The 25,573-nt window shown below is 47.6% G+C and overlaps 10 protein-coding genes across 10 annotated transcripts; 4 read left to right on the top strand and 6 right to left on the bottom strand. All coding sequences in view use genetic code 12, as the record gives it.

Annotated features, from left to right (window-relative positions):
• Nucleotides 1–1,058: 1,058 nt before the first annotated feature.
• CXQ87_004181 (uncharacterized protein) lies at nucleotides 1,059–2,048 on the top strand (the record flags this gene model as incomplete). The annotated part of the gene is made up of 1 exon (XM_025482631.1): nucleotides 1,059–2,048. The coding sequence occupies one exon, from the start codon at nucleotides 1,059–1,061 to the stop codon at nucleotides 2,046–2,048; it is 990 nt and encodes a 329-aa protein (XP_025337249.1).
• A 783-nt stretch (nucleotides 2,049–2,831) lies between these two features.
• Nucleotides 2,832–3,656, top strand: CXQ87_004180 (uncharacterized protein; the record flags this gene model as incomplete). The annotated part of the gene is made up of 1 exon (XM_025482630.1): nucleotides 2,832–3,656. The coding sequence occupies one exon, from the start codon at nucleotides 2,832–2,834 to the stop codon at nucleotides 3,654–3,656; it is 825 nt and encodes a 274-aa protein (XP_025337248.1).
• Nucleotides 3,657–3,749: 93 nt separating this feature from the next.
• Nucleotides 3,750–6,731, bottom strand: PUT3 (Put3p; the record flags this gene model as incomplete). Its single annotated transcript, XM_025482629.1, has 1 exon — nucleotides 3,750–6,731. The coding sequence occupies one exon, from the start codon at nucleotides 6,729–6,731 to the stop codon at nucleotides 3,750–3,752; it is 2,982 nt and encodes a 993-aa protein (XP_025337247.1).
• Nucleotides 6,732–7,741: 1,010 nt separating this feature from the next.
• On the bottom strand, nucleotides 7,742–8,518 carry CXQ87_004178 (CAP domain-containing protein; the record flags this gene model as incomplete). Its single annotated transcript, XM_025482628.1, has 1 exon — nucleotides 7,742–8,518. The coding sequence occupies one exon, from the start codon at nucleotides 8,516–8,518 to the stop codon at nucleotides 7,742–7,744; it is 777 nt and encodes a 258-aa protein (XP_025337246.1).
• Nucleotides 8,519–9,456: 938 nt separating this feature from the next.
• CXQ87_004177 (ATP-dependent 5'-3' DNA helicase) lies at nucleotides 9,457–11,610 on the bottom strand (the record flags this gene model as incomplete). Its single annotated transcript, XM_025482627.1, has 1 exon — nucleotides 9,457–11,610. The coding sequence occupies one exon, from the start codon at nucleotides 11,608–11,610 to the stop codon at nucleotides 9,457–9,459; it is 2,154 nt and encodes a 717-aa protein (XP_025337245.1).
• Nucleotides 11,611–11,887: 277 nt separating this feature from the next.
• CXQ87_004176 (uncharacterized protein) lies at nucleotides 11,888–12,238 on the bottom strand (the record flags this gene model as incomplete). Its single annotated transcript, XM_025482626.1, has 2 exons — nucleotides 11,888–12,187; nucleotides 12,233–12,238. 2 exons carry the CDS (start codon nucleotides 12,236–12,238, stop codon nucleotides 11,888–11,890), a joined length of 306 nt encoding a protein of 101 aa, XP_025337244.1.
• Nucleotides 12,239–13,591: 1,353 nt separating this feature from the next.
• On the top strand, nucleotides 13,592–15,169 carry LIP4 (Lip4p; the record flags this gene model as incomplete). The annotated part of the gene is made up of 1 exon (XM_025482625.1): nucleotides 13,592–15,169. One exon carries the CDS (start codon nucleotides 13,592–13,594, stop codon nucleotides 15,167–15,169), a length of 1,578 nt encoding a protein of 525 aa, XP_025337243.1.
• A 124-nt stretch (nucleotides 15,170–15,293) lies between these two features.
• On the bottom strand, nucleotides 15,294–19,976 carry CXQ87_004174 (uncharacterized protein; the record flags this gene model as incomplete). Its single annotated transcript, XM_025482624.1, has 1 exon — nucleotides 15,294–19,976. One exon carries the CDS (start codon nucleotides 19,974–19,976, stop codon nucleotides 15,294–15,296), a length of 4,683 nt encoding a protein of 1,560 aa, XP_025337242.1.
• A 2,498-nt stretch (nucleotides 19,977–22,474) lies between these two features.
• Nucleotides 22,475–24,202, top strand: CXQ87_004173 (uncharacterized protein; the record flags this gene model as incomplete). Its single annotated transcript, XM_025482623.1, has 1 exon — nucleotides 22,475–24,202. The coding sequence occupies one exon, from the start codon at nucleotides 22,475–22,477 to the stop codon at nucleotides 24,200–24,202; it is 1,728 nt and encodes a 575-aa protein (XP_025337241.1).
• Nucleotides 24,203–24,325: 123 nt separating this feature from the next.
• CXQ87_004172 (monothiol glutaredoxin) lies at nucleotides 24,326–24,808 on the bottom strand (the record flags this gene model as incomplete). Its single annotated transcript, XM_025482622.1, has 1 exon — nucleotides 24,326–24,808. One exon carries the CDS (start codon nucleotides 24,806–24,808, stop codon nucleotides 24,326–24,328), a length of 483 nt encoding a protein of 160 aa, XP_025337240.1.
• Nucleotides 24,809–25,573: the final 765 nt, after the last annotated feature.

Raw genomic sequence — 25,573 nt, 5'->3', positions numbered from 1 at the left:
GCACCGAGAAATGGTCATCCCAGACAGCTGGTGGGGTAGATGAATGAAGGAATATATAAGAGGCAACGGACGTACTTTTAGAGAATGAATCATTTTATTGTATTCATTCGTCTTCGTTGATTCACTAAGTGGAGGGGGCTTCTTTGGGTGGTTGCAAAATCCATGCGCAGTATGTACAGCCTAGACCGCCTGGTGGTTTAAAGATCAGCAGTAATTAAACATTTGTTCCTTGGGGGTCTAGCCTTATTTGACACTTGCAAGGTCCACAAAGAGATTGAATTCATTTTTGGGATCGCCCTGAAGGAGTTCCCTCGAATGTAATACATGGTAATAGCCACACTTTGTGGATGTAACGAGGGGTACTTCGATTTGAGCTTCAATCGAAGAGCTTACATATTGTAGTAGGGGCCGAAAAATATCTTTTTGATTGAATTTCATAGGGCCCGGTTCAAGAGTGATGCTACCTTTTCAGAGAAGTTTGTTTCAGCTTCAACAGGCCAAATGAACCGATAGATGTGCTTGAAGAAGATTAGGCTGAACAGTAAAGAGTGGGCTGAATTGTACGTGTTTTACTTCTATCTTCTCAAATCCCGCAATGTCATGGTAGTCCTGGGCTGGTTTTGTGCTATCTCAGAGTTGTCCATTTTTACCCTATCAGCGCCGGGTTTGCAGCCATATAGCACACCAAATCACTTTCACATACAACGTTCTTACCAAAACGGGAAATTCACTTTTAATGCTCCATCACATGGGGTTATTTAAATATTTAAACTTTTGAAGCACTCCTAATATACTTCTCTCGTGTCTACCTCACCACTTCTAGATAACGCTCTCAGGTCCGAAACCGGCCTTGACGACCAAAACTAAAACACCACACCAACCTCATAAATTACCAGCATCAATAAATTCCGTCAAATTATAAGTCATTCACTTTCACTTCCACCCCCTAAAAAATCCCTCATTTGCTTATCCACACCCACCCTCTGGTACTCCCACCCGGGCTCGACTGCATGAATCATACCCTCAGAATCTTCAACAACCACTGAACCAAACCCAACATGTTGCGTTCAATCGCCGCCAGAAGACTTTTTTCTTCGACTTTGGCAAGAAAAGACACCCTTGCGTTCATTGAGGTCGCCAACGGCAAGGTCCTGGCGGCTTCTTTGTCTGCCATCAGCGCTGCTAAGGCCATTGGAAAACCCATTCTGGGTATTGTGCTTGGCCCAGAGGGCGAAAAAGGTGCTGAAAGCGCCGCCAAGATCGACGGTTTGGCCAAGTTGCTCGTCGCCAAAGACGCCAAATACGACCACTACCTTGCGGAGGAGGTGGCACCTTTGCTCAAGGAGCTCGTGTCGAAAAACAGCTACACCCACTTTGTGACACCTGCTTCTGCTGTGGGCAAGTCGTTCTTGCCTCGTTTGGGTGCTTTACTTGATGTTCAGCCTGTTTCTGATATCACCAAGGTCGTTTCCGAGGACACTTTTGTGAGACCAATCTATGCTGGTAACGCCTTGGCTACAGTCAAGTCCAAGGACAATGTCGTGCTTGCATCGGTGAGAGCCTCTGCTTTCCCTCAGGCTGAGCTCTCTGGCAGTGCTTCCATTGAGGATGTTTCTGAAGCCGTGGAGTCTGGAAACAGAACTGAGTTCGTTGGTGAGGACCTCGTGAAGTCCGAGAGACCCGAGCTCGGCTCGGCCTCCAGAGTCGTTTCCGGTGGCCGTGGTCTCAAGAACAAGGAGACCTTCGACTCCATCATGAACCCCTTGGCTGAGAAGCTCAATGCTGCCATTGGTGCCTCCAGAGCTGCCGTGGACGCTGGCTACTGTGACAACTCCTTGCAGGTTGGTCAGACCGGTAAGATTGTTGCTCCTGAGTTGTACGTTGCTGTCGGTGTTTCTGGTGCCATCCAGCATCTTGCTGGTATGAAGGACTCCAAGACGGTGGTTGCCATTAACAAGGACCCCGAGGCTCCTATTTTCAATGTTGCAGACATTGGTTTGGTGGGTGACCTCAACGAGGCCGTGCCTGAGTTGGTCTCGAAGTTGTGATTAGATAATAGAGTGTTACGATGAGTGGTCTTGTAGATTGATGGAAGCGACCGGTAGTACTTATGCTGCGCTTGACAGAGGTGCAAGAGAAGCGGGAATCTGTTGAACTCAAGAGATTGGCATGAGAACCGCGCCCTCTCTTCCAAATCTTGATTTATGAAAATGCTGGTGATATTTATGTAACTTCGTCAGATACTTGGTCGTAGCAATGTTCAATACATTCCTTATCAAATTATCTCACACCTCTTCAGATTTCTGCTTTTACAATGATATATAGCGTTGGCGATAGATATATATACATATATATATTTATATCTCAAAAAGAAAATCAAATTCGATTTCCCTTTTTCTTCTGTGAAAAAGATGTCGTATTCGGTTGTTGTAAGCATATTGCGTATCCTGAGACATGTGGTCCAGTCCCAGTCGGCTCCCGCATCCCAACCTCGAGAAAATTTCACCAAAAACGAAGAAACAGATGATTCTTTTGAATCTGCCATAATCTCGAGAAAATGTCCAAAATCACCCCTTCTATCCACCTCATTGCATCCTTCGCCGCATGCGGCACTGGCTGCGAAACTCAGCCGTCCGCCAACAGACCAACCAGCACATCGGCAGAACAAAAAAACGGAAATCTTTACCTTCTTCTCAGTATGAACAAAGCTATTATAAAAAATTTTCCAATTTACTTCCACCCCGACAGCACGGCTGTGCCGTTCATCTGCGACCCGGACTCGGTACTACTACAAGGCATGCTCGCGAATTTCTCAGTAAACATAACTCCTCATGTCTAGAAGACAAATCGATATCGACAAGGACAGGGCCACCGTGCTCCTCCTTATCAATACCCATCTTATAAAAAAAGCGTACCAGATGTACGTCTCTCTCTTGAGCAACCCGCCAGCGCTCCAGCTGTTGGCTCCTCAAGGCAGACAGCAGGTTTTGGAACAATACCTGAACTTGAACAAAAGACTCCAATGCAACCTATCTGTCTTGTCGTATATCAACGACACGTATCATAACAAGGCTGCTGCGCAACAGCCCAACAGATTGCAATTCCCCGTGATCCTTCTGGCACCAGCAGAACTACCCGAATTGCGCCAGCTATATAAGCGGCTTCAGGACCTTTATCCCGAGGCGTTGCAGTTCTTGAAGGCAAAATTACAGCAAATCAAACAGCATCAGGGAATGCAGAGGCCTGGAATGGTCCAGCTACCCCCACAAAATCAGCAGGGACCCCTTCAGGGTGGTCCCATGCCTCAGCAGAGCCCATACGATCAGTTTGCAGTGCCACCAAACTCGGACATGAACAGGGCTCGGGCTCAAAAGCCAGATCAGCCACAGAAACCCATGAACATGCCACAGAGCCTGTTTATGGGCCCACCAAAGGACGACTTCCATGCATTCAATAACAACCCTAATGCTCCCAATGGTCCAGGTGGACCGGGCGGACCTGGTAACGGCGGCTTTGCTGGGGGCTTCAACGAAAACCCCGACATGCCCATGAACATGCTGTCGATCCTGCCTCAACAGATTTTGCAACAACAGCAGCAACAGCAGCAGCAGCAGCAAAATGGCGGTGCCAACGAGTTCCTGATGGACTTCTACTAGGCACCTGTATTTATATGGAACTACGCTTCCCGTTTGTACAAGTAATGTAATATCATACAATGTATTTATGCAAATGGCCCTCTGCAAGGGCAGCTAGAATAGGTCTCTTTGGAATTCCAGGTTGATGATGTCACTGTACCCGCCAGCGTACCCGTTGGTAGATGAATTTCCATTCATAGCATTCTCCATCTCCTTATGAAGACGAGCTTCGCGTAGCGAGTTCATGAAGTCATCATTCAAACCCACGGAACTCTCGGGCTTATTTCCCTGAAGTCCACCCAGACTTTGCAACCAAACGGCATCGTTGGTGATCTCATTCCACAACTTCTGCTCCTCATCAACGTATGTCAAACCCTCAATACCAGCCAAATCGGCATTTGGGTAAACATCTCCTCCTCCAAATCCGGCATTGCCAATATTATCCTTGAAGTCAAAGGCACTTTCCGCGGTCAAGTTCGCTGAGGCCGGTATTGTAGGTGTATGTCTATGGGACGTGGCCTGCGCTGCCGATGGATTTGGTCCATTGAACTGGAGATAATCTAGACTTGCTCGAAGTGGCTCTGGAACTTGTGACAAGGGCTGTGGTTTCGTAAGGGTCAGCTGGTTATTGTGAAGGGCAGCTGCGTTGCCAATGTTGATGAAAGACATTGTATCACCGAAGGCGTTACTTTCGACATCCATCTTGGCGGCTTCTCCACCATTTGTAGGGGGTTGACCATCATCGTGCTTGGAGATCAAGTCTTGCATGACGCCATTGAAATCGAGAACCTTTATAAGCTTCAAAAGTTGCGCTCTTCTAAGAGCCGCTGGATAGTTACCAAGCTTCTTCATCTTTGTGAAGAGTGTGAGAGCGTGATCTAAGTGCTCTCTGGTCGCATCATGGACTCCAAAGGACGCATTGAAAAGAATGAGGGTGGAAGCGGAAGTGAAAAGGTACTCACGGTCCATCCACCCAAAGAGGGCCACCATGTTTTGTGGCATGAGTGCCCATATAGATTTGATAGTGTTGATCGAGGCCTGGAAAGATGCATTCAAGAGTGTGAGAACATTCTTGGAATACTTGGTCAAGTCGACATAGCGGTTCGAAAAGTTTTGTACCTGTAACTCTCGGAGCTTCTTGGTTGCAAAATGGAATAAAAGTGGACGAACAGCTAAATTCATACCTTGGAAGTATTCTGTCATCAAATTCACGATCAAACGGTTGATCTTCACATCATCTTTGGAGAAGTCAACTTGAAGGAAATCGGGGAGTGCCATCTTCCAGTTGAATAGACGCTGGACCAAATCAGAAACCACTGGTAAGATGTTGGCTGTAGGCTGTTTGGTGTAAAGGGATGACAAGATGATGGCATTAATTTGTGTGATGGTGACACAGTTGTTGATGTATTCTGCCGATGGGAAAATGTAGTAACCTCTGACATCATTCTCATCCTGTGGAAAATCATCAAGATCAATCTTGAAATCATATGGCAATTCAGTAGATACACTGTCGTCGGCAAAACTCAAAGGAAGACCAGCTTTGGAAGAGAGCATTCTCTCGTACATGTACACCGTCCACCAGATTCTTCTTCTGTGCTCGAGTTCAAATCTGTTCAAGTTCTCCATATCCGCATCAACGTGCCAACCTAAGATTAAGGTGGATCGAAGGGCAAGACCGAAGTAGAAGTAAGATGCAATGGTGCAATCAGCGACCTGGAGATAGAATGCGTATAGAAGTATGACCTCGATACCGCCATCTTTGGTGATGTTGTCGATAGCTCCAGATGCAAAAAGACCTGTGAAAAGCTCGGATGCCTGGTAAAAGAAGCCAGAGCCAGGTAGCGTGTTACGCTTGTTGGAGTCCTTCTTCTTGCTCTTCTTCTGGCCAAACATGTGTATGCGTTCTTGCTTCGACCTCTCGTGATGTGGATCGGAGTCTGTGCCTAGGTACATCTCACCCACCGCAAAAATCAAAAGGATCTTGCAAAACCAGATTGTCTCTAGGATAGTCTCGTTATCGGTATCCTTCTTGATGGTATTTTCATCATCGGCGGGCCCGACTCTGGGCGCCATGTTTCTCTTGATGATCTTCTTATTCTCGCTAGTGTTACCCAGGTACAAGTTCATAAGAAACCGTTTGACAAGGCCCTCGTTGAAGAAATAGAAACAACCGTCGTTGTAGCTGATAAATGTGTCAACAAGTAGTATAGCATAGGAATAGGACGGAAGTGTGAAGTTGACAGACAAACCAGGGCGGGTATTGGTCTTGGCCAAAGTGATGTTGTATGCGTTGCCCTCCTTTTCTAGGATTTTGGTCTGTCTGCGTACTTCACTGGTAGATGTATCTTGGAAGCTGCTCTGAGAAATAAACTGGCTCTGGGGCGAGTCCACGGGCGTCGTGTTGAGTGAATTTGGGTGAAGGAGTGAGGATTGCTCGAACGATGGAGCCATGTTCTGAATCTCGAGCCCAAAAAGGGTCATGGAGGACGAGCCCACGTAGACCTTCTCGCCCGTTCGTGATTGGATGAGGCGGCCGTACTTGTCCAAAGAAGGATGGATGACCTCTTGGCCTCCGTGCTCGTTCTTGGTAGCAGCGTGGAATTCAGCCTGGGTCTGTGGGGGTTGGGGTGGTATATTAGATCCGAAGCGGCCTCCAAATTGGCTAGTACCAGGCTCTGTGGAAGAAAGCGATGGTTCAGACAACGTAGGAGAAACCTTCCGAGGGGCCTCCTTGACGGAGTTTCTCAACGCTGCGTTCTCCTTCTTGAGCCGTGCTATGTCGTCCTGAAGCTTGTATAAGTATTTTCTGGACACAACTAACCGCTTCTCGTACTCCACGTATTCACACTTTGTTTTCGCCATCTGGCACTTCGAACATGGCTGTCCGCCAGGACACCGTGTGTGGCGGAACCGGCACCGTATACATGCTCTTGCCGTTCTCTTCTTATGCTCTTTGGAGTCAGCTTCGATTTCTTCCTCCTCCTCTTCTTTTATACCAGGAGTAGGGTCTCTAGAAATGTCATTTCCAGCCGGGCCAGGCAGCGCCACCGGCAGCAGGTACTGCAGAGGGAGCTTAGCCGGTAGCTCGTTGTTCATGGGTTTGGCGAAGTAGTTGGTGATAGTCCTGAGTTGGAGAAGACCCTATGTGTGCAGGCACCTGGTTACACAAACCACGCCGGAAGCGGCCGGGGCCGGTGAATTTGATTTTTTGATGGATTTTTGTGAAAATTCAGGCTCTACTTCTACTTACAATCTGCTTTTTATGTTAAATCTTGTTGGCGTGGTTTGTAGTGCTGTTTGAGTCATAGATGAGAAAACCGTTTGTGGCTGCGAAACCTGTTGGGTGAATGAGGGGCACCAGTGAGATACACAAATCGTGTCACGAGTTCGTAAAGCCTCACATTTGTAAACAATGGATTTTCACTTCTTCTTTTTTCTCAAATCTCCTTATTCTTTTTTGTGGATTTATGCATTTTTCTGTGTCGTCATGCCCTGTTTTAGTGACAGTCGGTCGGACTCGGGTGTACTGTGGAGACCCGGATGTCATCTCATCTGACATGAGTCACCTACGAAGCCAAGACCGGACAAAACGGAGCGGGATGGAAAAATGGGAAGCTGAGATTTTGGCTTATTCGTTGCTACAAGACTTTAAAAAAGTAATTCCTGGTTTATGTGGTGTCCCTTGGTTTCAAAAGCTATGTAGATGTGCCGAGTGGTTGCAAAATCGGCCTTGATGGTGCACCCAGCCATATTGTGTAATCGTATAACTCCATCAAGCTCACGGAATAAACCGAAACATGGAAAATCGTTCACTCTGTCATTCTATGGAAACCTGACCAGTGAGGGGTTCGTTTGCTATGCCCCGGGTCCCTCGGTGATCTACATGTGGATCTGTTTATTTACCATTCGATCTATGGAAGTAAACACAAAAGTGAATGTCTGATAAGCTTCAGGGATACAATGAGCAATAACATTGGGCAAATCTCATCAGACACTGCCCACTCTACCATTGTCTTGTCCACCACGTTGCCTACAAAACACACTACTCCCTTATGGGCTACACTCAAAATAACTCGTAAATCTCATTCTTTTGTATCCATCCCTATTTAGTTTGAAGAAAGGTTTTTCTTACCCAGGCCAACCATGTTACCGGCTGGAGAGTACTCACACACAACGTAAGGGCTGCCGTCACAGTCCTTCTTGGCGCAACCCAACTCGGTGGAGCCCTTCCAGATAACCTGGGTGAAGTGGTTGAAGGTGGTGGCACTGGAGTAGTCGTAATCGTCACCTTCGTCGTACCAGGCCTTAACAGTGGCCTCAGCACCGTCGTAGCCAACAGCCAAGTTCTCACCGTACTTGCCGCCAGAGTGCTGCAAGGAAGAACCGCAAGAGTACTTGTCGGCCATGTTCTGGGCGTAGCTGGCAAGCTCGTCAGACCAGCTCAAGGCTGGAGCAGAGTGCTTGGATCTTCTAGAGTTGTGGGCGTCCAAGATGTCCTTCTCGAAACCAGAAACATCGGAGCTGGGGGAGGAAGAAGCGGAGGACTCCGACGAGGAAGGAGAGGATGGTGGAGTCACGGTGGTGGCTGGTGGCTCGGAGGTGGAGGCAGCCTCAGTGGAGGAGTCAAAGCCGAAACCACTGTTGTGAACGAAACCCTGGGTGACAATCAGGACAACGTCGCCCCGGTCGTTGTCGTCGCCTTGGTTGTCGTCACCTTGGTTGTCGTTGTCGTCGCCGCCAGAAGCAGCAACAGCAGTAGCCTGACTGCCGCCAACAGGCTTACCGTCAGCGTCAACGGTAACGAAGTGGGTGTTTGTTTCGTAGAAGGTTCTGGCAGAAACGGAAGCAGCGTAGGCAGCTACCAAAGCGAGGGAGAACTTCATGGTGAAAATGGTAGTGAGAAGAATGTGGGAATTTGGCTGTTTATCAAGCAAGAAAGACGAGAGCGACGGCAGATAGGAACTCGTGTTTTGGCTTGGTGCTGAGGGAATAATGGGATAGTCTGGGCAGATCGCGACCTCTTTATATATTGGGGAAAATCCGAAATGTTTGAAGAGGCTTGTTTCGGGGCCCACCAGCAGGCTTCTCCTGCTGCCCAGTCTGGCCAAACCAAAGATCAGGCACCTTTCTTTTGCACCGTTTAGCGGAAGAATGCCAGCAGGTGGTTGCAAACGCGAATCTGCACGATGCACAAAGGCTGCGTGGTGTCAACAAGGCATGCAGACAAGCGCGCTGGAAAGAAGAAAGTCGCGCCAGAAAAAGGAGCGTTTTGGATCGAAGGAGCCCCGGCCTGCCCCATTGGGCTGTTCTCGAATCTCAAGCTTTTGAGAGAGCGCATATAAATTGCACTTAAAGTTTGCAGCCAATGCTCACTGGCTGGACGTGTTTCGGCAAACTGGGTCGCAGGGGTCCAGATGCAAGGAGAATTTTTTTTTTTCAACGTGGCAGGCGGTAGGTGGCTGAAATCTTATTGTGAGCTGAGAAAGGCACTTTAATGAGGCACAGACCACAGCTGCACTGCCCATCCAACACCTATTCATCAATGGCCCAGATCTCGGTGGCACCGTTTTGGGTACCACTTCCGTAGAAAAAAAGGAAAAAGCAAAAAAACGGCCAATGCCGGTCCAAACAATCCCAGCTTGCGATTGGCCAGCGGGGACCTTCGCCTCTTACCGCACAATAGATCAAAGTCTAGAAACGTTGGTGGCTGCGTTGCCCTGCCCTCCTGATCTCAACTGTCGCTGCACACCATTAACCTCATTTGTCGTCGCTTAGATCTCCTTTGTCCCTGCTGCAACCACTTTTTCCTCTAAACGGCGGTCTAGAGCCCCACGGCGTCCACATACCTGATTTCGTACTTCTCTTCGCAGTACTTCACCCAATCACGGAGAAACCGGTCGCCGCTGCGTTCTAGAGTCTCCATGTCTCCTATGATGCAGAGATGCCGTTTCGGTCTTGTCATCGCCACGTTAAGCCGTCTTTTATCGCTGAGAAACCCGATTTCTCTCTCATCATTGGACCGCACCAACGATACCACTATAGCCTCTTTTTCTCTACCTTGGAAACCGTCGATGGTCGAGACCTCCACTGCCACCTCAAGCTTCTGCAATGCTTTCTTCAAAACCGCCACTTGGGCACTGTAAGGGGAAATCACTCCGATCTGCTCCGGCTTCACTCCTGCTTCGATCAACTGGCCGATGTGCTGCACTGCTACTGCAGCTTCCAGGTCGTTGTACTTGGACCCACTACTGGCCAAAACGCTTTTTCCTTCATCGTCCTCCACTCGTTCGGGAAAGTCCCCGCCTTGCGTATCATACCACACACACGGTATCTGGGTGTCGTCTGTTTCGTCGACGTCTTTGAGGTCGCGGAGGATAATGTCCTTGACTGAATCGGCAGCTTTTAGCTGACCACCGTAGAGTGTTTCCGACGGGAATTCCATGATCTCGGTGTTCATTCTGTACTGAACATCGAGTAATTTTTTGTAGTCGGCGCCGCCATGATGCTCCATCAAACGGTCAAAGAGGGTGAATTCGAGGTCTGCGAGCGGGTCCAGACCCTTCTTCTTGCGTAGATTATCAGCTTCTTCTTTCGACTTCACCGTGGCCGGAAGCTGCAAATTGTCTCCTGCTATGACGAGCCGCTTGACCCCTAAATGAGTCGCCAAGGCAATCCAGCACTGCGGCTCAAGCGACTGAGACACCTCGTCTATCACGATCGTGTCGAAGAACGGGTTGTCCGAATTGAACTCTCCGCTCTTGTACAAGTTGAAGAGCTCGTTTGAGCCGGCACCATGCAACGTGGAAAGTATCACTCTGGCATTGCGGAGAAGCTCCAGAACGATTTTCTGTTCTCGTGTACGAAGCTCTTTACGGAGACTTTTCACCTCGCCCCAGAGTGCCTTCCTTTCTCCATATCTCTTGCATTTTTTGATTTGAGTAAGCGTGGAGGAAATGTCCTTTTCAACGTCTCTCAAAATCGCCCTTTGCTCTCCAGCCTCACCAGACAGACTCAGTGATTTGGAAAGAACGTCCAATGAATGCTTGTGGTTCGCTTCGAGAAGCCTGGCTGGGTGACCTATTCTGATGAGATGTTCATTGTTGAGTGATGTCTTTGCTTTTCGGCGACTCTTTTTAGCACCATCATCTTCGGTTGTGAAAACTGGCGATAATCGCTCGAGGATGTTATCCACAGAGATGTTGGAGGCTCCACAGACCAAGACCCGTTCGCCCTGGTTGAAAGTCAATTGCTTGATCAACTCAATAAGCGTATATGTCTTGCCCGTTCCCGGAGGCCCGTGTATGATGGTGACTGGAGAAATGTGAATGGCAAAGTCAATAGCCTTCTTTTGTGAATCGTTGAGCAGCTTATCAAAAAAGGTTGTTCTTGACTTTGGCGCTGTTCTCGGCACAAAAGAAGCCTCTCCCAATAAAATCCGTAACACTTCACTTTTGCTGCCTTCACTCAATGTCTCCAACCGTTTCATAGCTTGGAGCATTCGCTTATAGGTGATGTAGTTAGTCAACTTAACCACCCACATTCTGGAATGGTCGTTTCCCGTGTTGTTGTACAAATTGAGCAACTTGTCATCAGAAGTATCTTCTTCTACAGAAACGATGACAGCCGAGGAAGAGAGTCTAGTAACGACACCCTCCAAAGCAGTCAGCTCAGTGTCCTTGGCGGTAGCACTCTTCAACTTGTCCAATTGAACAATATCACCAACACGAAGAGAACCTGATTTGATTTCTTCGTCAGGCTGCAGCACAGCAGGATCAAGTCCTAGTTCAATGAGTGATTTGCCGCCTATACCCGATCTCATGTTGGTCATGGTCAAGTTGACGATAGCAAGACCAAAGGAGGCAAGCTTTTTAGGGGAATATTTCGATAGATACGAGTCTGTGAGAACATTGTCGCATTGTAACTCCAAATTGATGGCGTTCACGAACTCCTGAGCGAGTTTCTCCTGAGCAAGCATTCTACAATGTCAGTACCAGCTTTTCATGATCATCATGTGGTGAGCGATGTGATCAACGCATCTTGATACTTCGCAATAAATAGCAGTTTGATTTGTGATCTCACTGATAGGGCCCGTCAAGGTTGAAGCACCCAATGAGAGATCTATACATACAATTGGTTGTGGTGTAGAATACAGAGCTGAGACCTTGGGTAGTTCGGCACGTGAACTGACATCACGTGACCACACCCATTCCAAAAACCGTTCGGTCTCTTCCAGGCAGCATTACTCCGTTGTCTTAGATCTTGGTGAAGTCGTCAAGATCACGGCCGGTCTGCTGCCTCAAGTAGCTCTTGCCCTTGTCGAGGATGTTGTCCATAACCAAGTTTCTCTGTCTGAAGTAGCCGCTGACTCTCAAAAGAGAAACCGTTCTATCGTAGCAGATCTCGCCGAAGGCCAAGTACTTGCCGAACCAGTTACGGAAGTCCACAGAGCTGAAGTGAGAAGTGTCGAAAACGAGACCTGTGTTGCGGTGGATTCCAGCGAGGATGATCGATATAAGGACCAAGTCGAAACCGTAGTGAGTGAGTTTACCGAGCTGGCGTTAGCATGGAATGAAAAGTTGGTTTGAGGAAATACATACGGACATTGTGGTGGTTGAAGGGAGAAGAAAAGATGTTGTTGAGACTCCCGATAAGGCTGTGGTGTGTGCAGGCACTGACAGGTGAAAGTTAGCATACCGTTAGAGATGAGTGTGAGATTCGAAAAAGTATTTTGTGGTTTTTTAGTCATTGTTGGGAGAAGTTGTATTTCATGAAACGGAGCTCCCTGTTGCCGCTATGAAGAAAATGCCTTTGGGTGTGGTGATTGTAGTATGGGTGCATCGCGCTTATGCTAGAGAAGGCCCACCGAGGCAGTATGGATGATGGTCCCGGGGGAAAAGTTTGACTCTCGATATATGATAAAGGTAATTCATAAAGAAGAGGAGACTACTTCAGCGTTTTGCGAAGTAGCTGTCAAAAGTAATGGCCGTTTGGACCTGGTTCTGCTCTTCATTGCAGGTGGCTGCAATCCGTCATCTCAGGAAGAAACGTAGAAAGCCGTAATTATTAATTTTTTAGAATCTCACTGGAAGATATAAAAGGTACGAAAGGATCGGTCGCTAACTGCCACTGCGGAGGACAATAGGTCGTCACGACAGAAGATGATGGTCAACCAGCCAAGACACTCTCATCTGCATTTTACATTCTGGGTTCTCTTGACTATAGAGGACTACAAAAGAGAACTAAGGGAAACTCCATTGCTACGGGTGTAAAGTTGGAGCTACCCCTGAATGCTCGGCACTGCTCCATTGCTGATCTACAACCCTCAACAAGATGGCATCTCCGCTTCTCAAGAAAATGACAATCTACACAAAGAGAGAAGCCGTGACTTGAAAACTTTCTTTCGGCAATCTCAGTCCACTGGACCAATTACGTCTCGCACTAGATCGGGACGTGACGCACCGTCCGTTGTCTTTGGCTTTAAGCATCAAAGACGCTGATTCTCGGCAAAAGTTGAACCAGTGCTTCCTGACCAAGACTTCATCTCAAACTGAAAGAAACCAATTAACTGAAGCGAGCCATTTACCATACCTCAAAAATACTGTGATAAGGACCCTAAATATTTCTGACAATCCCCAGGTAGGAAGAGGGTTTTCGTTCAATGCGAGTGAAAAAAGTGCAACTTATTCTGAGGAGTGGCCTCAATGGCCCCGACTGTCTAAACTAAGTTAAATTGAAGGCGTAAGCAACTCAAAATAAAACATGTTTTTCCTTCATTTATCTTTTCTCCAATCATCTCAAATCTCACTTCTCCCCGAGCCAAGATGATTTCCTCGATATCCAGTTATGCAAGGTGCTCGCTTGATCTGCCCTTGCATAGATCTGCGGCCGAGGTACAGCTTAGGACCCTTGGCGTATAAATAGGCCAGAGTTTGGGTTATTTAGAAAATAATCCAGATATGCTATTCCTTGCTTTTGCCTTGTGGCTCACTGCTGTTCTGGCTCTGCTCAGACCAACGCCTCCTTCCCAGGACAGCTTCTACAATGTGCCCAAGAACGTCGCTGAATACAAGAATGGTAATATCATCAGCTTCAGAGACACTCCAGTTCAGGTGAGATCGTCTCTTTTTCCTATGGACGTGAAGAATTCGTGGCAGTTTCTTGTTCGCTCTGAGGACTCTTTTGGTAACCCGAACGCTTTCGTGACAACTGTGTTGGAACCATACAACTCTGACCCATCCAAGGTCTGGTCGTACCAAGCTTGGGAGGATTCCAACAACATTGACTGTGCTCCATCGTACGCTCTTTTGTACAAGTCCAGCCCCAACACCATCGCCATGCAAACTGAAATTCCATTTATCCAGTTTGGGCTTCTGAAGGGCTGGTTCGTTGCCATTCCAGACTACCAAGGTCCAAAGTCTGCATTCACTGTTGGTCGCCAATCTGGCCAGGCCGTCTTGAATGGTATTAGGGCGGTTCTTAATTCTGGATCTATTACAGGTGTGAAGAAGGATGCTCAAGTGGCTCTTTACGGCTATTCTGGTGGTTCCATTGCAGCCGGATGGGCTTCTCAACTCCAACCACTTTATGCTCCCGAATTGAAGGAACGCATTGTCGGAGCTGCTCTTGGTGGATGGGTCACCAACGTCACACTGGTGGCTTTTGCTGCAGACGGAACCATTTCTGCTGGGCTTATCCCCAATGCTGTGAACGGCATTATATCTGAGTATTCTGACTACCAACACATTTTAGATCAGGAGCTTTCAAGAGCTAGATCTGACCATTTTTACGCTGCTCTGGACGGCTGCCTTGTCAACTCCCTCACACTGTATATTTTCCACAAGTTCTTCCTGGGAAGATTCCCATACTTCAGGGCTGGAGCTGATTTCTTCAGAATTCCTGAAATTGCAGAGATCATCAGAAACAACACTGCTGCTTACACAAACACAGATGGTGTTCCCGAAATACCCGTGTTTGTTTTCCACGGTGAAGCTGACGAAATTGTGCCTATTTCTGAGGCAGATAGGGCATACGAGAATTTCTGTGAATGGGGTGCTCCATCTATAGAGTACGCAGTTGCTGAAAATACTGGCCATGTTATCGAATTATTTCTTGGTACTGGTGCTGCTTTTGCATGGTTGGAAAAACGTTTTGATGGTCTGGATACCATACCTGGGTGTCAGCGGACCGTGAGAACTAGTAACCTTGAATACCCAGGCGCTGATGTTCCCTACCGTCAGATTTTGAGTAATTTTGTGAGAGGTATCCACGGTGCTGAAGTTGGGGAAGACACCATTGACATCAACGATTCTACCTGGCTCAGCAAGGTTATTCTGCACGGATTTAGTAGAATCCTTGGTGCTGTTGGACCAATCCCACTTAAAAGAGATATCACTATGGACGAAGCGGTTGCACAGAGGCCTGTGGAAGAGTTGTACAAGGGCTTTCAAGATGTGAGATTGTTGTTTGAGGAGAACGGCATTGACCCTGAGAAGGTTCTCATGGAGAAGACCCCTCCGCTGCCTTGTAAAACATAATTAAGTCCAAGAGACAATCTACAGTAAATAAGTAATTTGACCGATTACAGCTGCAATCGTCTTCAATTAAAAGTAACGCTACACAAAATCTATCATCTATGCAAATTAAATGCTAATGCTAATGCTATGTGGAGTGGATCCTCTTAACGGCCCGACTGGCATCGTCTGAGGTCCATTCACGAAGACGCTTTGTTTGAGAAAGAAGGCCAAACCTCACCCCAATTTGGTCAATATTGAGTGCCAATTGTTCACCAGAAAATGTAGTAGGAACAACGTTCTTTGCGGTCTGCATCGACGATAAGCCAGCAAACTTGGTCACCAACATATCTCCACCTTCACCGCCCACATTCTGGATTTGGTAGATGAGACGGTAGAGTTTATGGCGTAAATGACCAGTTACGTAGTCGACATTGGCCAAGTTGAGAGCCCATTCCACAACGCCCTTGAGTCTAAGAGCGTTCAAATCTTCTTCATTCTTGGTTCCTTCAATAAACTGCTCGAGCATCCACGCAATCTGCTTGTAGTAGGTATCCTCCTCTAGATCATCGTTGGAAGTGCCGTTGGAAATGCCATGGTATAATGGAATTTCGTATGCCTTGAAGATGGGTGTTGTGAGGATGTAGCGGCAGACACGATCGTAAAGAAAGTGGCCTGGGTTGATGATGATTTCAGCTAAAGATCCGATTATGTTCCAAACAAGTGGTGTTTGGTGGTCAGCCACACGAATGGTGTGCAAAATTGATGAAAGGTATACCAACAAGATCGTCTTGTCTTTGAAGGAATTGTCTTGGTTCTGAACAAACTTGCACATTCCGTGGAGCAAGATTTTGGAAACTTCTCTTGTCTTTTGATGTGCAAGGTTTGCCACGATAACCTGGAAGATCTGAGACTCAATGAGTCTTCTCACGCTGAAAGTGACAACACCCTCCTTCTCTGACACCAACTCGTCATTATTAAGAATAACCAAGAGCAAAAACTCTGGGTCATACTGAGTGTCTTTGTAGGCTCCTTTGAAACAGATATCGTAAAGATTCAGGAAGTCTGAATATTTCCTGGAAGAAGGCACATCCAAAGGCTGAATTGGAGCAGCGATGCTGTTTTTAACAAAAGCCTTCTTAAGAGCAACAACCATCGTGTTTTTGTCAGTGATGATCAAACGCTCTTCACCGACCAACTCAACTTCATTCTGTGTAAGCTGCTCCAGGAAATCCCAACTGGTTACTCTGTTTACCCAACTCTTATTAGTCTTGCTCTCAATATTCTTCAAGGTTTCCTTGAGGAGCAAATCTTCTGCACGAGTGGATCCTTGATAGAGAGGAAGAATCTGCTGGAGAACGGTATCCAACGAGGACTTGCTTGATTCGATGAAAAAGAGCCTGTTGATCAACAACGCACTCTGAAATCTCAATGGCGCATCCTTCTCCAGAGGAAGCTTCTTGAGGGGAAGCAGCGGGTTGTTGAGATAAATCTGAAGTAACTTGTCTCCATGTACACCCTTGGCATCAGCTGCAAACAAGAGTTTGTTAGCATACCGACTGGTATTTTCTGATTGCATCCACTGAGTATGACCAAGAAGAACCTCTAGTTGAGCATTGAGAATGGTGTTTGGGCACATTCTCCAAGGGTGCTCCAAAGTTTCAAACAAAGCCTCCATTGACTCCAAAAAAGTATTGAAGTTTTCAGAAAGCTCCTTGGACTCTGCAAACTTCCTTGTTATGTAAAGCATGCACTTGTGGAACCAAACATTGAATCTTTGTTGATGGTTTTTGATGGCGGTCATATTCACCGCAGCTATGGCACCCACAGCTTTGGTGAAGTTTGTCGAAAATCCAACTTTGGTATCCCGCTCGAAGTGATCGAGAAGAATTTCAGCAATCTTATTTTGATCGAAGAACTCTGGACACAAAGCGAAAATCTTGATCGACCATGTCCAATTTTTCAAGCTCAACGCCATGTCAACAACACGTTGTTCGAATTTGGTGACAATCGACTTAGATGTGGATGCAATTCTGTAAAGAAGCTCATCTTCCACTTCATCGGCAGCCAAGATCTGGCTGACGAGCGCCTCAGTACTGTTCTCAAGCAAGTAGTGCAAATCAGGATTCTCGATGATCAAGCCAAGTTGAGAAGCGGGTGGCTCAAACTGAGAAAGTATTGACTTTATTTCTGGGTGGTCAAGCTTGTTCAAGAGAATCAAGTCGGGGCTGTATTCAACATTTCTTTCAAGGATGGTCTTGAGTGCCTCAATGACCACATACTCATTTTCGACGTTCTCGGTGAGTTTGACTAACTGCTCGTCAGATAAAACCATCAAAAACTTGTTCAAGAGTTTCTGGTTTGCAGCGGGAACCTTCTTGTTGAGCTTTTCAAAAACAAATGAATTGAGCTTCGTCTTGGTGAAGTCGGCATTTAGTTGCCTCAAAAGCTCAGCAACCAAGGTAACTGCCAAAGTTTCACTCTTCGAAATTTCTTTGCTATCGAAGCAATTCTCGAAGAACCAGTTACGAGGGTCGCTGATGAATGCAAATAACATCTTGTCGTTGAAACCTGAGCTGATAAGGTAGTTACCGAGTTTCGAGATGTGATCAAAGATTTTCGAGTCATTGACTCCGTTCTTGACATCCTTGTTGAAAACGTAAAGCTGTTGTGCAAGGTCAAACTTTTTTGTCAAATTCTCCTTCGGCTTGATCAGCTTGAGGTTGAGATTTAAAGGAACATCGTAATCTTTGGAGAGCTGCTGGAATGCGTTTAATGGCTCACCTAACACGATAGAATCGGTGACGAACTCCGATAACCACGACACCAATTCGTTCTCCTTCTTGTAATTAGGAATGAACTTAAACTGTTCAAAAAGCACAACAAAAAAGATACTCAAATCATTGTACTCCATATGAGACTTGTCCAAGTATTTATAAGGGGTTTTCACTGCTCTGGAGATGGTCTCATCAAGGCAGTTCCAGAGCTTTTGGGCCGAAGAGGAGCTGATGATTTTGGAACACGCCTCGATTAATGCATAAAATGGCGACTCAATCAAGCTGCTCAAATTGAAAATTATAGCTGTAGACGTAAGCTTGGAAAGAATCGCGAGCGTTTTTGGTTTGAGGAACTCGATGTTGGAAAGCTTGAGCAAGGAGACAAAGAACGAGTTGCCCTTGGGCAGCTTGCTCCACCATTTCAAGTCATTGTTGGACTGGATTGAAAGATAATTATCGAGCAAAACCAAATCTTGGCTGCTACAATTGTCCAAATCCAATTTTGCGAGGTTTTCCTTCACTGCTGCCACAACAGCTGAAGAAGATGAAGAAGGAGCCAATTGTTCATAGCTTTTCACGATAGTCGTGGTAGTAAACTTGATAAACTCATTCTCGTGAGAAAGCAACGGCAAGTATGAAGCCTGTGGTGGGAGGTTACTCAAAACAGAATCGACAAGCGACTGAGGCGCTTTATTTTTGACAAGTCTGTTGAGAGTAAGCAAAATAAGTTGTAAACCAAGCTGCTTGACAAGATCATTCGTGTAAGCAAGACAAGCAACGAGTGATGCTGGTGACAATGGAGGAAGGGAGATGAAGTCAAACTTGACTGGAAGTGACTCGGACTTGAGGATCTCACTGTACAACAAAGTGTGGCCGATCCAATACGAAGAAAGCGAAGGGTCGTGGTAACCACCAGAACTGGAAACAATCCAGTTCATGTAGGGTGGAAGCAACTCAGTATTGTGATTAATGATAGTCATGACGTATTGAAGCTGGGTGTAAGATTCCCATGGCCGAAGTGCGGTCAAAAGAGTGTAAATAAGCTTGTTGTTGATTTTGAAAGTCTTGTTGTGCACGGTAATTGGGAAACCAAAGTCGTTGAGAGGGAAGGTGATACCCTTTTCTTGGTCAGTCACCAAAGTGTCCATGAGACTGGTGAAGGAGGACTTGAATCTCTTGAACTCGTCTTCATCCTCATCGCCTTCTCTATCATTGACTGGTTTAACAAATGCAAAAAATGAGCCAAACTTGAACAAGAAGTTTTCGTTCAAGATCTGACACTTGGAGATCCGTCGGAGAAGAGGCTCAGACAACACGCTCTTATCGATGAACTCAATAACAGCAATAAGTACCTCGTAGCGGTCCATCTCCATGTACTTCCAGAAGTTGTTCATGATTTTGAAGTTGGTCAAGAGTGCTTTTCTGAGGATGGGCGACGATTTTGCAGCCACAGCCATATAGAAGTTCATAAAATGAAGACGCATGGACTTCTCGGTGATGAGTTTTCTCTCAAAGTCGTCTTTGGTCGGTATAAGGAGCTTCATGAGGGAGGAATGGTTAAAGTCGATGGAGTCTGTGAAATCACTGAAAAGCGCATGGTTACTGTAATTGACCAAAGCGAGAAGCACCCGAAGACTGGGGTTAATTGCCGAGGGCTTTCTGAGCGAGAAGATCTTGTAAAAATGCTTGAGATGGTGATGGAGGATCTCTGTATAGAATTCGGTCAATCTGTCACGCTGTTCGAGGAACTCTAGCTTGGCTTTAGCCTGGGTGGTTGTCAAATCTGAGTCTGCTGCTTCGTTCAAAATGAAGTTGACGACCTCAAGAATCCCCGCTAGTCTCAATGTCGTCTGGGCGATTTTGGAAATATCAGTTGCAGCAGCAAAATGGCCAAAGTTCTGGAGGGTCTTCATCAAGAGGCCCTTTTGGATGAAGGCGACCAACGGGGTGAGGTCGTCGAAGACACCTAATTCCGCCACATTCTGCAATTCCGTGAGTGCTGCAGAGTCGATATTTGCCGTCGAGTAGACGGACTTTTTGTTTTTGGCGGACATTGGCGGTGGATCTGGAGATGGGGGTTGAGCAGGTGAAGAAAAGAGCGATGCCTGTTTGGCACGTGCCGCGCGCGTGCCTTAGACCTTGGAGGCACGTGCATCACGTGACGTGGCACGTGCCACAACACCCCGCAACAAACAATGGCGTGGCCCGCAGGTGTCTCGATTGATCCCCAGCAAGATACGAAGGGCAGCACAATGGCGATGACGTAAGCGCTCAAAACACAACCCCAGATTTAGCACACTCAGCTTCCGATTCCAGCAAAGAGTGTTTTTCTTGGAAAGCTTAAAATTAGGAACGGGGACCGTGTGCAGCCGGTTGCTGCGGCAGCAAAATTGGCACCCAGCGAGGCAGGCGCGGCTAAAGATGGCAGCAAAGATTGCCTGATACGGTCCTATTTGGACAAAGCGGGAGACCCCAGGATTTGCATGGACAAGCGGTGAGAATAAGGAAAAGTGCTGGGTTGCTGGATCTTCCGGAGCCGTTAGACTGTGACCGGGATCGGCGGAGGCTGAAATGTGTGGAAGCTTTGAGAGAAGTTTGGAGTGACGTAGGCTGAGGTGTCTGTGTTCCATCGGGTGACAAATAGGAGATGTCTTGAGGTGTTTTGAAAGTTGTGGGATAGAAGTTGAGGAGGGTTCATGAATATAGTTTTGAAGTTTTGTGGATGAAGTTTGTGTTTGGTGATTGTGGTGGACTCATGCCTAGTCTCGCGGTCCATCTCACGGTCCATCTCACGGTCCATCTCACGGTCCATCTCACGGTCTTTTTGGTACATCACTAGCCCACTCCGGTCCATGTGTATGCACCCGTCTTATCACAACACACATGGCTGAACGGCGCTAAGCCTGCGAGGGGAAGCGTGAACTGACCGCAGCGAAGCAGTGAAAAATCAGAGGCAGCGAAGTAGGAAAATCAGAGGCAGCGAAGTAGGAAAATCAGAGGCAGCGAGGCAGGAAACAAAGAAAAAGAAAGCAGCGATTTACGAGGTGGAGGCGGCTGCAGCGGTCACAGACACGGTCACAGACAGTGGAAGAAGTTTTGTTATGGTGTGTGATGGTGGTTTCATCTCTAGGCTTAGAGGTGGTTGGATCGATAGGAAGGGGAATGTAGCGTGAGGCCACAGAAGAGGCAGGCTGTGGGTCCATTAAATTCAGAGTGTAGGGTAGAGGGGACCCGGCCACACAATCAAAATAAATGCCAATTCACAAACTGCCGAATCGCCACCCTCAACCTTAACCCAAACCCAATCACCTCACTTTTGTCTTTCACTTTGTGATTTCTAAGTATGGCATTCCCGCTCCGGCGAGGGGGCCGCAGCGTGACGTCAGGCAGCGTGGGGCAGACAGGAATAGCCACCCTGGGGAATCAGTGTAAACAAGGGGCTGTTTACCGCTCCGCTGCGAGGCCGGCAGTCCCAGGCAGGAAAGCAGCAGACGAAGGTGGAAATACTTCACCAAAAGATGAAGAGAGGGCGAATAACCAAAAGGTGGATTTGGCTTTTTTTTTTATGATTTTTTTGTAGAATGCCGCTGGTGGATGCCGCCGTGAAACCCGAGAATCCCAGCTCAATCGGTCTTCCAAACACTGTCTCACAACCTCTGGCGCCCCGCATGCCCCAGCGCGACAGGGCCACTGATCCTGGCAGCGTCCCATAAATAGGCGCCCCTGCCCCGATTTGCGAGCCGCCAATGACACTTTTCCTGGTACGTAGACGTGGTGATTCAGCGGTGGAACCGAGCGGTTCGCTCTAGTTTTTGAACTTCAACTTTGGTTTGGTTTGGGATGTGACTTTGTTCGTGGATTGGATTTGGAGATTTTGTGATTTGTGATTTGTTCGTGTGTGACTTGTTCGTGGATTTGTGGTTTGTCAAATCTGCGTGCTTTGGTGCTAGGGTTGGTGGCAGGTTTGGGTCCGACTCTCCCGCGGCGTGCGGGCCTCGCAGTGGGCTCGCATTTGGCCTCGCAGTCAAGCTGGTGGCTCGAGTTTCGGCCTTCGCAGCCGTCTGTTCCGACACTGGCTACGTCCGCCGGAGTCCGCCTGACCCCTGGCCTGGTGGATTGAATTGGCACTTTTGGTTCTTTTTTTATTTTTTTTTTAGTTCTTTCAAAACCACTTCATTTCCCAACTTTCACTGTCCCGTTTTTTTCCCTCCCCGTGTGGCGTTTCAGCCTCGAACAAAGTCCGTTTGCAGCCCGTGTGCTCAGTGTGTTTTTTCGGCCTCGCTTGTCTCGGACCTGCCCCAGAATTCGCACTCCACCTTTTTTTTTTGCTTCTTTTTTTTAACCCTCTGTGCCTACTTAACCTTTCCGTTCCTCACCACCCAAGCTCCCGTTTCTGAACGCAAACTAACCCCAGAGCATCAGAAAACGCTTCGACAAAAACCCCGAAGCTCCAAAACAAGACCCCATTTCAAACCACCCGGCACCTTCCCAACCGGCCCCTATCCAGCCCTTGGACCCGGTGCTTCTGTCCCAAAACACCTTTTCTGTGAAAATGCCTGACGTGTCGAGCCCAGGCGACGCCATGTTCAGCTTGTCCAACTATCCAGACCTCCCGGCCAACTACCAGTTGCGCCAGCTCTTGGGAGAGGGCGCTTTCTCCCTGGTTTACAAAGGTGTCAAGGTCGACCTGAAGGAGCAGGTGGCCATCAAAATCATCAACAAGACAAACCTCCTGCTGAAGCAGTTGAACAACATCCAGAACGAAATCAACATCATGAACAACCTCACAAACGCTGGCGGCCACGTCAACATTCTCCGTTTGATCGAGCTGTTTGAGCTGGAGGAAAACTGCTTCCTTGTGTTGGAATACTCCGACGGCGGAGAAATTTTTAACAAGATTATCGAATACACTTACTTTTCCGAGAACTTGGCCAAGCACGTTTTCTCCCAGTTGCTCAACGCCATCCGTTTTTTGCACCAGAACAATGTGGTGCACAGGGATATCAAGCCAGAGAACCTCCTCTTCAACAGAATCCCTTACGTGCAGCGTTCTGACAAAGACATAAAAAAGGCCCTCCGTGCCTCGGACGACGAGTCCAAAAAGGACGAGGGCGAGTTCAAACCCGGTGTCGGCGGCGGCGGTATCGGAACCATCAAGTTGGCTGACTTTGGTCTAGCGAAGCAGTTGAGGTATGACATTGCCGCTCCCGGCAAGAAGCAAAGCAACCTCAAAACTCCATGTGGCACCGCCGGCTACACGGCGCCCGAAGTGATCCACTGCGGCGTCGAAAGAAAAAGAAGATTCAAGAGCTCTACTTCAAAGAGCAACTTCTACTCCAAGGCCGTGGACATCTGGTCTCTCGGCTGCTTCCTTTACACTGTCCTCTGTGGCTTCCCTCCTTTCTACGACGACAACCACGACGTTCTCACCCACAAGATCATCACCGCCGACTATGTGTTTTTGGAGCCATGGTGGGATGAGGTGAGTGAAAGTGCCAAGGACTTGATCTCGAAAATGCTTGTGGTGGACCCAGAGGTCCGTATCACCCTTGACGAGATTTACGAGCACCCTTGGCTTGCGGACGTTGTGTCGCTTGAATCGTCGAGTTACTTCCCTGAGTCGACAAATGAGAACGACGACACATTGACGGTGGACAACATGAAGACTGACTCGCATTCTCCCGGCCACAAGTCGCCTGGTGGCATACTTACTCCAGGCGCAGCCATCAGATCAGTGTTCAACAACCCAGCCATGTCTCACGTCAACTTGAAGCTGTTGGCTCATCATCAGCGCCACTTGGAGCCCAAGGATGGTGTTGACCCAAGAGACGTTAAGTTCGACGCTGATTCCAACAAGGGCGCTCACCGCAAGACGAGTTTGCCCAAGACACCAAACCCTATCGAGAGTGTCAACTTCAAGGATGTTTTCGAGAAGGGCGGTGACTCGGACTCGGAGGAGTTGTCCCTGGATGTTGTTGATTTTGACTCGGAGGAAGAGGAAGACGAAGACGAAGTGCAGGATGAAGAGCAAGACGACGAAGCCGGCGAAGGCCAGGAGGGTGTGGGCGAGCTCAAGGACAAGCTTCTGACGCTCAAACTACTCTCGATTCTGTCCACATCGTCAACAGACTCGTCTAAGCTTCTGCACAACGACGACGACTGTGCCACGCGGTCGTCGCTGGTTATAAGTGGTGTGAACGGCGACTACAAGTTCACGTTGAACTTGAACGATCTGAATTTGCTTAGAAGACGGTCCTCTGTCAAGAGCGGACAGGCGTAGCCGTGTTACGTTGGTACGATATAGTATTATGGGTTTCCGGAAGAAGCCCAGTGGGTTTGGGTCGGCATTAGCATTAAGAAACAAGGTTTCATATTTACACACTTCTATTAATCTCTCGCCCCTTTAAGATCTCTCCGATGGCTTGACGTTGGCCTCCAGAGGCTCCTCCTCCTCCTCAGGAACCAAGCACTCATTCTGCTCCAACAAGTCGGCCAACTCGCCACTCTGAGCCATCGACATGACAATGTCACAGCCTCCAACGAACTCCTTGTTCACATATAGCTGAGGAATGGTAGGCCACTGGCTGTATTCTTTGATACCGTCTCTCAACTCAGGGTCCTCCAAGACGTTGTAAGCAGCAAACTTAACGGGATCGACGCCCTGCTGACCCAAGATCTGGATAGTAGCTCTAGAAAAGCCACACTGAGGGAACTCAGGAGTACCTTTCATGAAAAGCACCACTGGAGAACTCAGAACGGCTTTATCGATGGCATCTTTGATTTCTGTGGAAATGAATCTGGCTAAGCGGGGGTTGGCAATAGCCAAGGCCGAAGGAAACGGCTTTCTGGCACTGAGCCTGGCGGTGTGGAATACTGATCTGAACATTGAGAAGAAGAGGTTGGTTGAATAAGCAAGATGTAATTCGTGAGTTATAGGTTGTCTGTGCAGGTCTTACGGGACTGTGGTCCAGGGTCATATAGCCGGTCCACAAGAGAATATTTGAGCAGTTGAGATATGAAAACCATTTTCTAATTTAGAACTACAGAGTCCAAGGGCTGTTGTTGTTGTTGTTGTTGTTGTTGTTGATGATTTGTTGGGTATTATGGGATCGGCTGTATGGCTGGTGGCTGCGAATCAAGACTACCCTGAATCAGGAATATTCACATTTCGTGCATATATAGAGTGAAGATACCCTAATAGCAATGATGACCGGATTTCTAGGATGACCGGATTTCTAGGATGACCAGGCTCAATGTAGGACTATGGTCCCTGAAGGCAAATTCGAATTGGTGCTTTTCAATCGTGTTTCTGCAGTGCTCACACCAGAATGCCTGAATCCTTACTAAGAAAGCCCATCTCGATCGATCTCAAGGGATCTACTGTTTTTGATGAAAAAAATCTCTCAACTTCGTCTCGTATCAAAAGATTTCAAAAATTGAGCTTGGGGACCACTTGACAACCAAAAGCCTTGCTTGTTTGTGGCTGAATCAGCGGATCATTATTTCCGCTGTTACCCTGGCAACGGATGCTGATAATTTAGTGTTTCCGGGGAATGTAGATTATTTTTCAACTGGCCATCTTAGATAGGAAAATCTCCACATTTCTGTATTTTGGGCCTGTTTTTTGATCTTCGGGAATGCTAAGCCACCA

Source organism: Candidozyma duobushaemuli (assembly GCF_002926085.2).
Source record: "Candidozyma duobushaemuli strain B09383 chromosome Unknown D_B09383, whole genome shotgun sequence".
Lineage (NCBI taxonomy): Eukaryota > Fungi > Ascomycota > Pichiomycetes > Serinales > Metschnikowiaceae > Candidozyma > Candidozyma duobushaemuli.
This window is presented reverse-complemented; position numbering and strand designations above follow the sequence as displayed.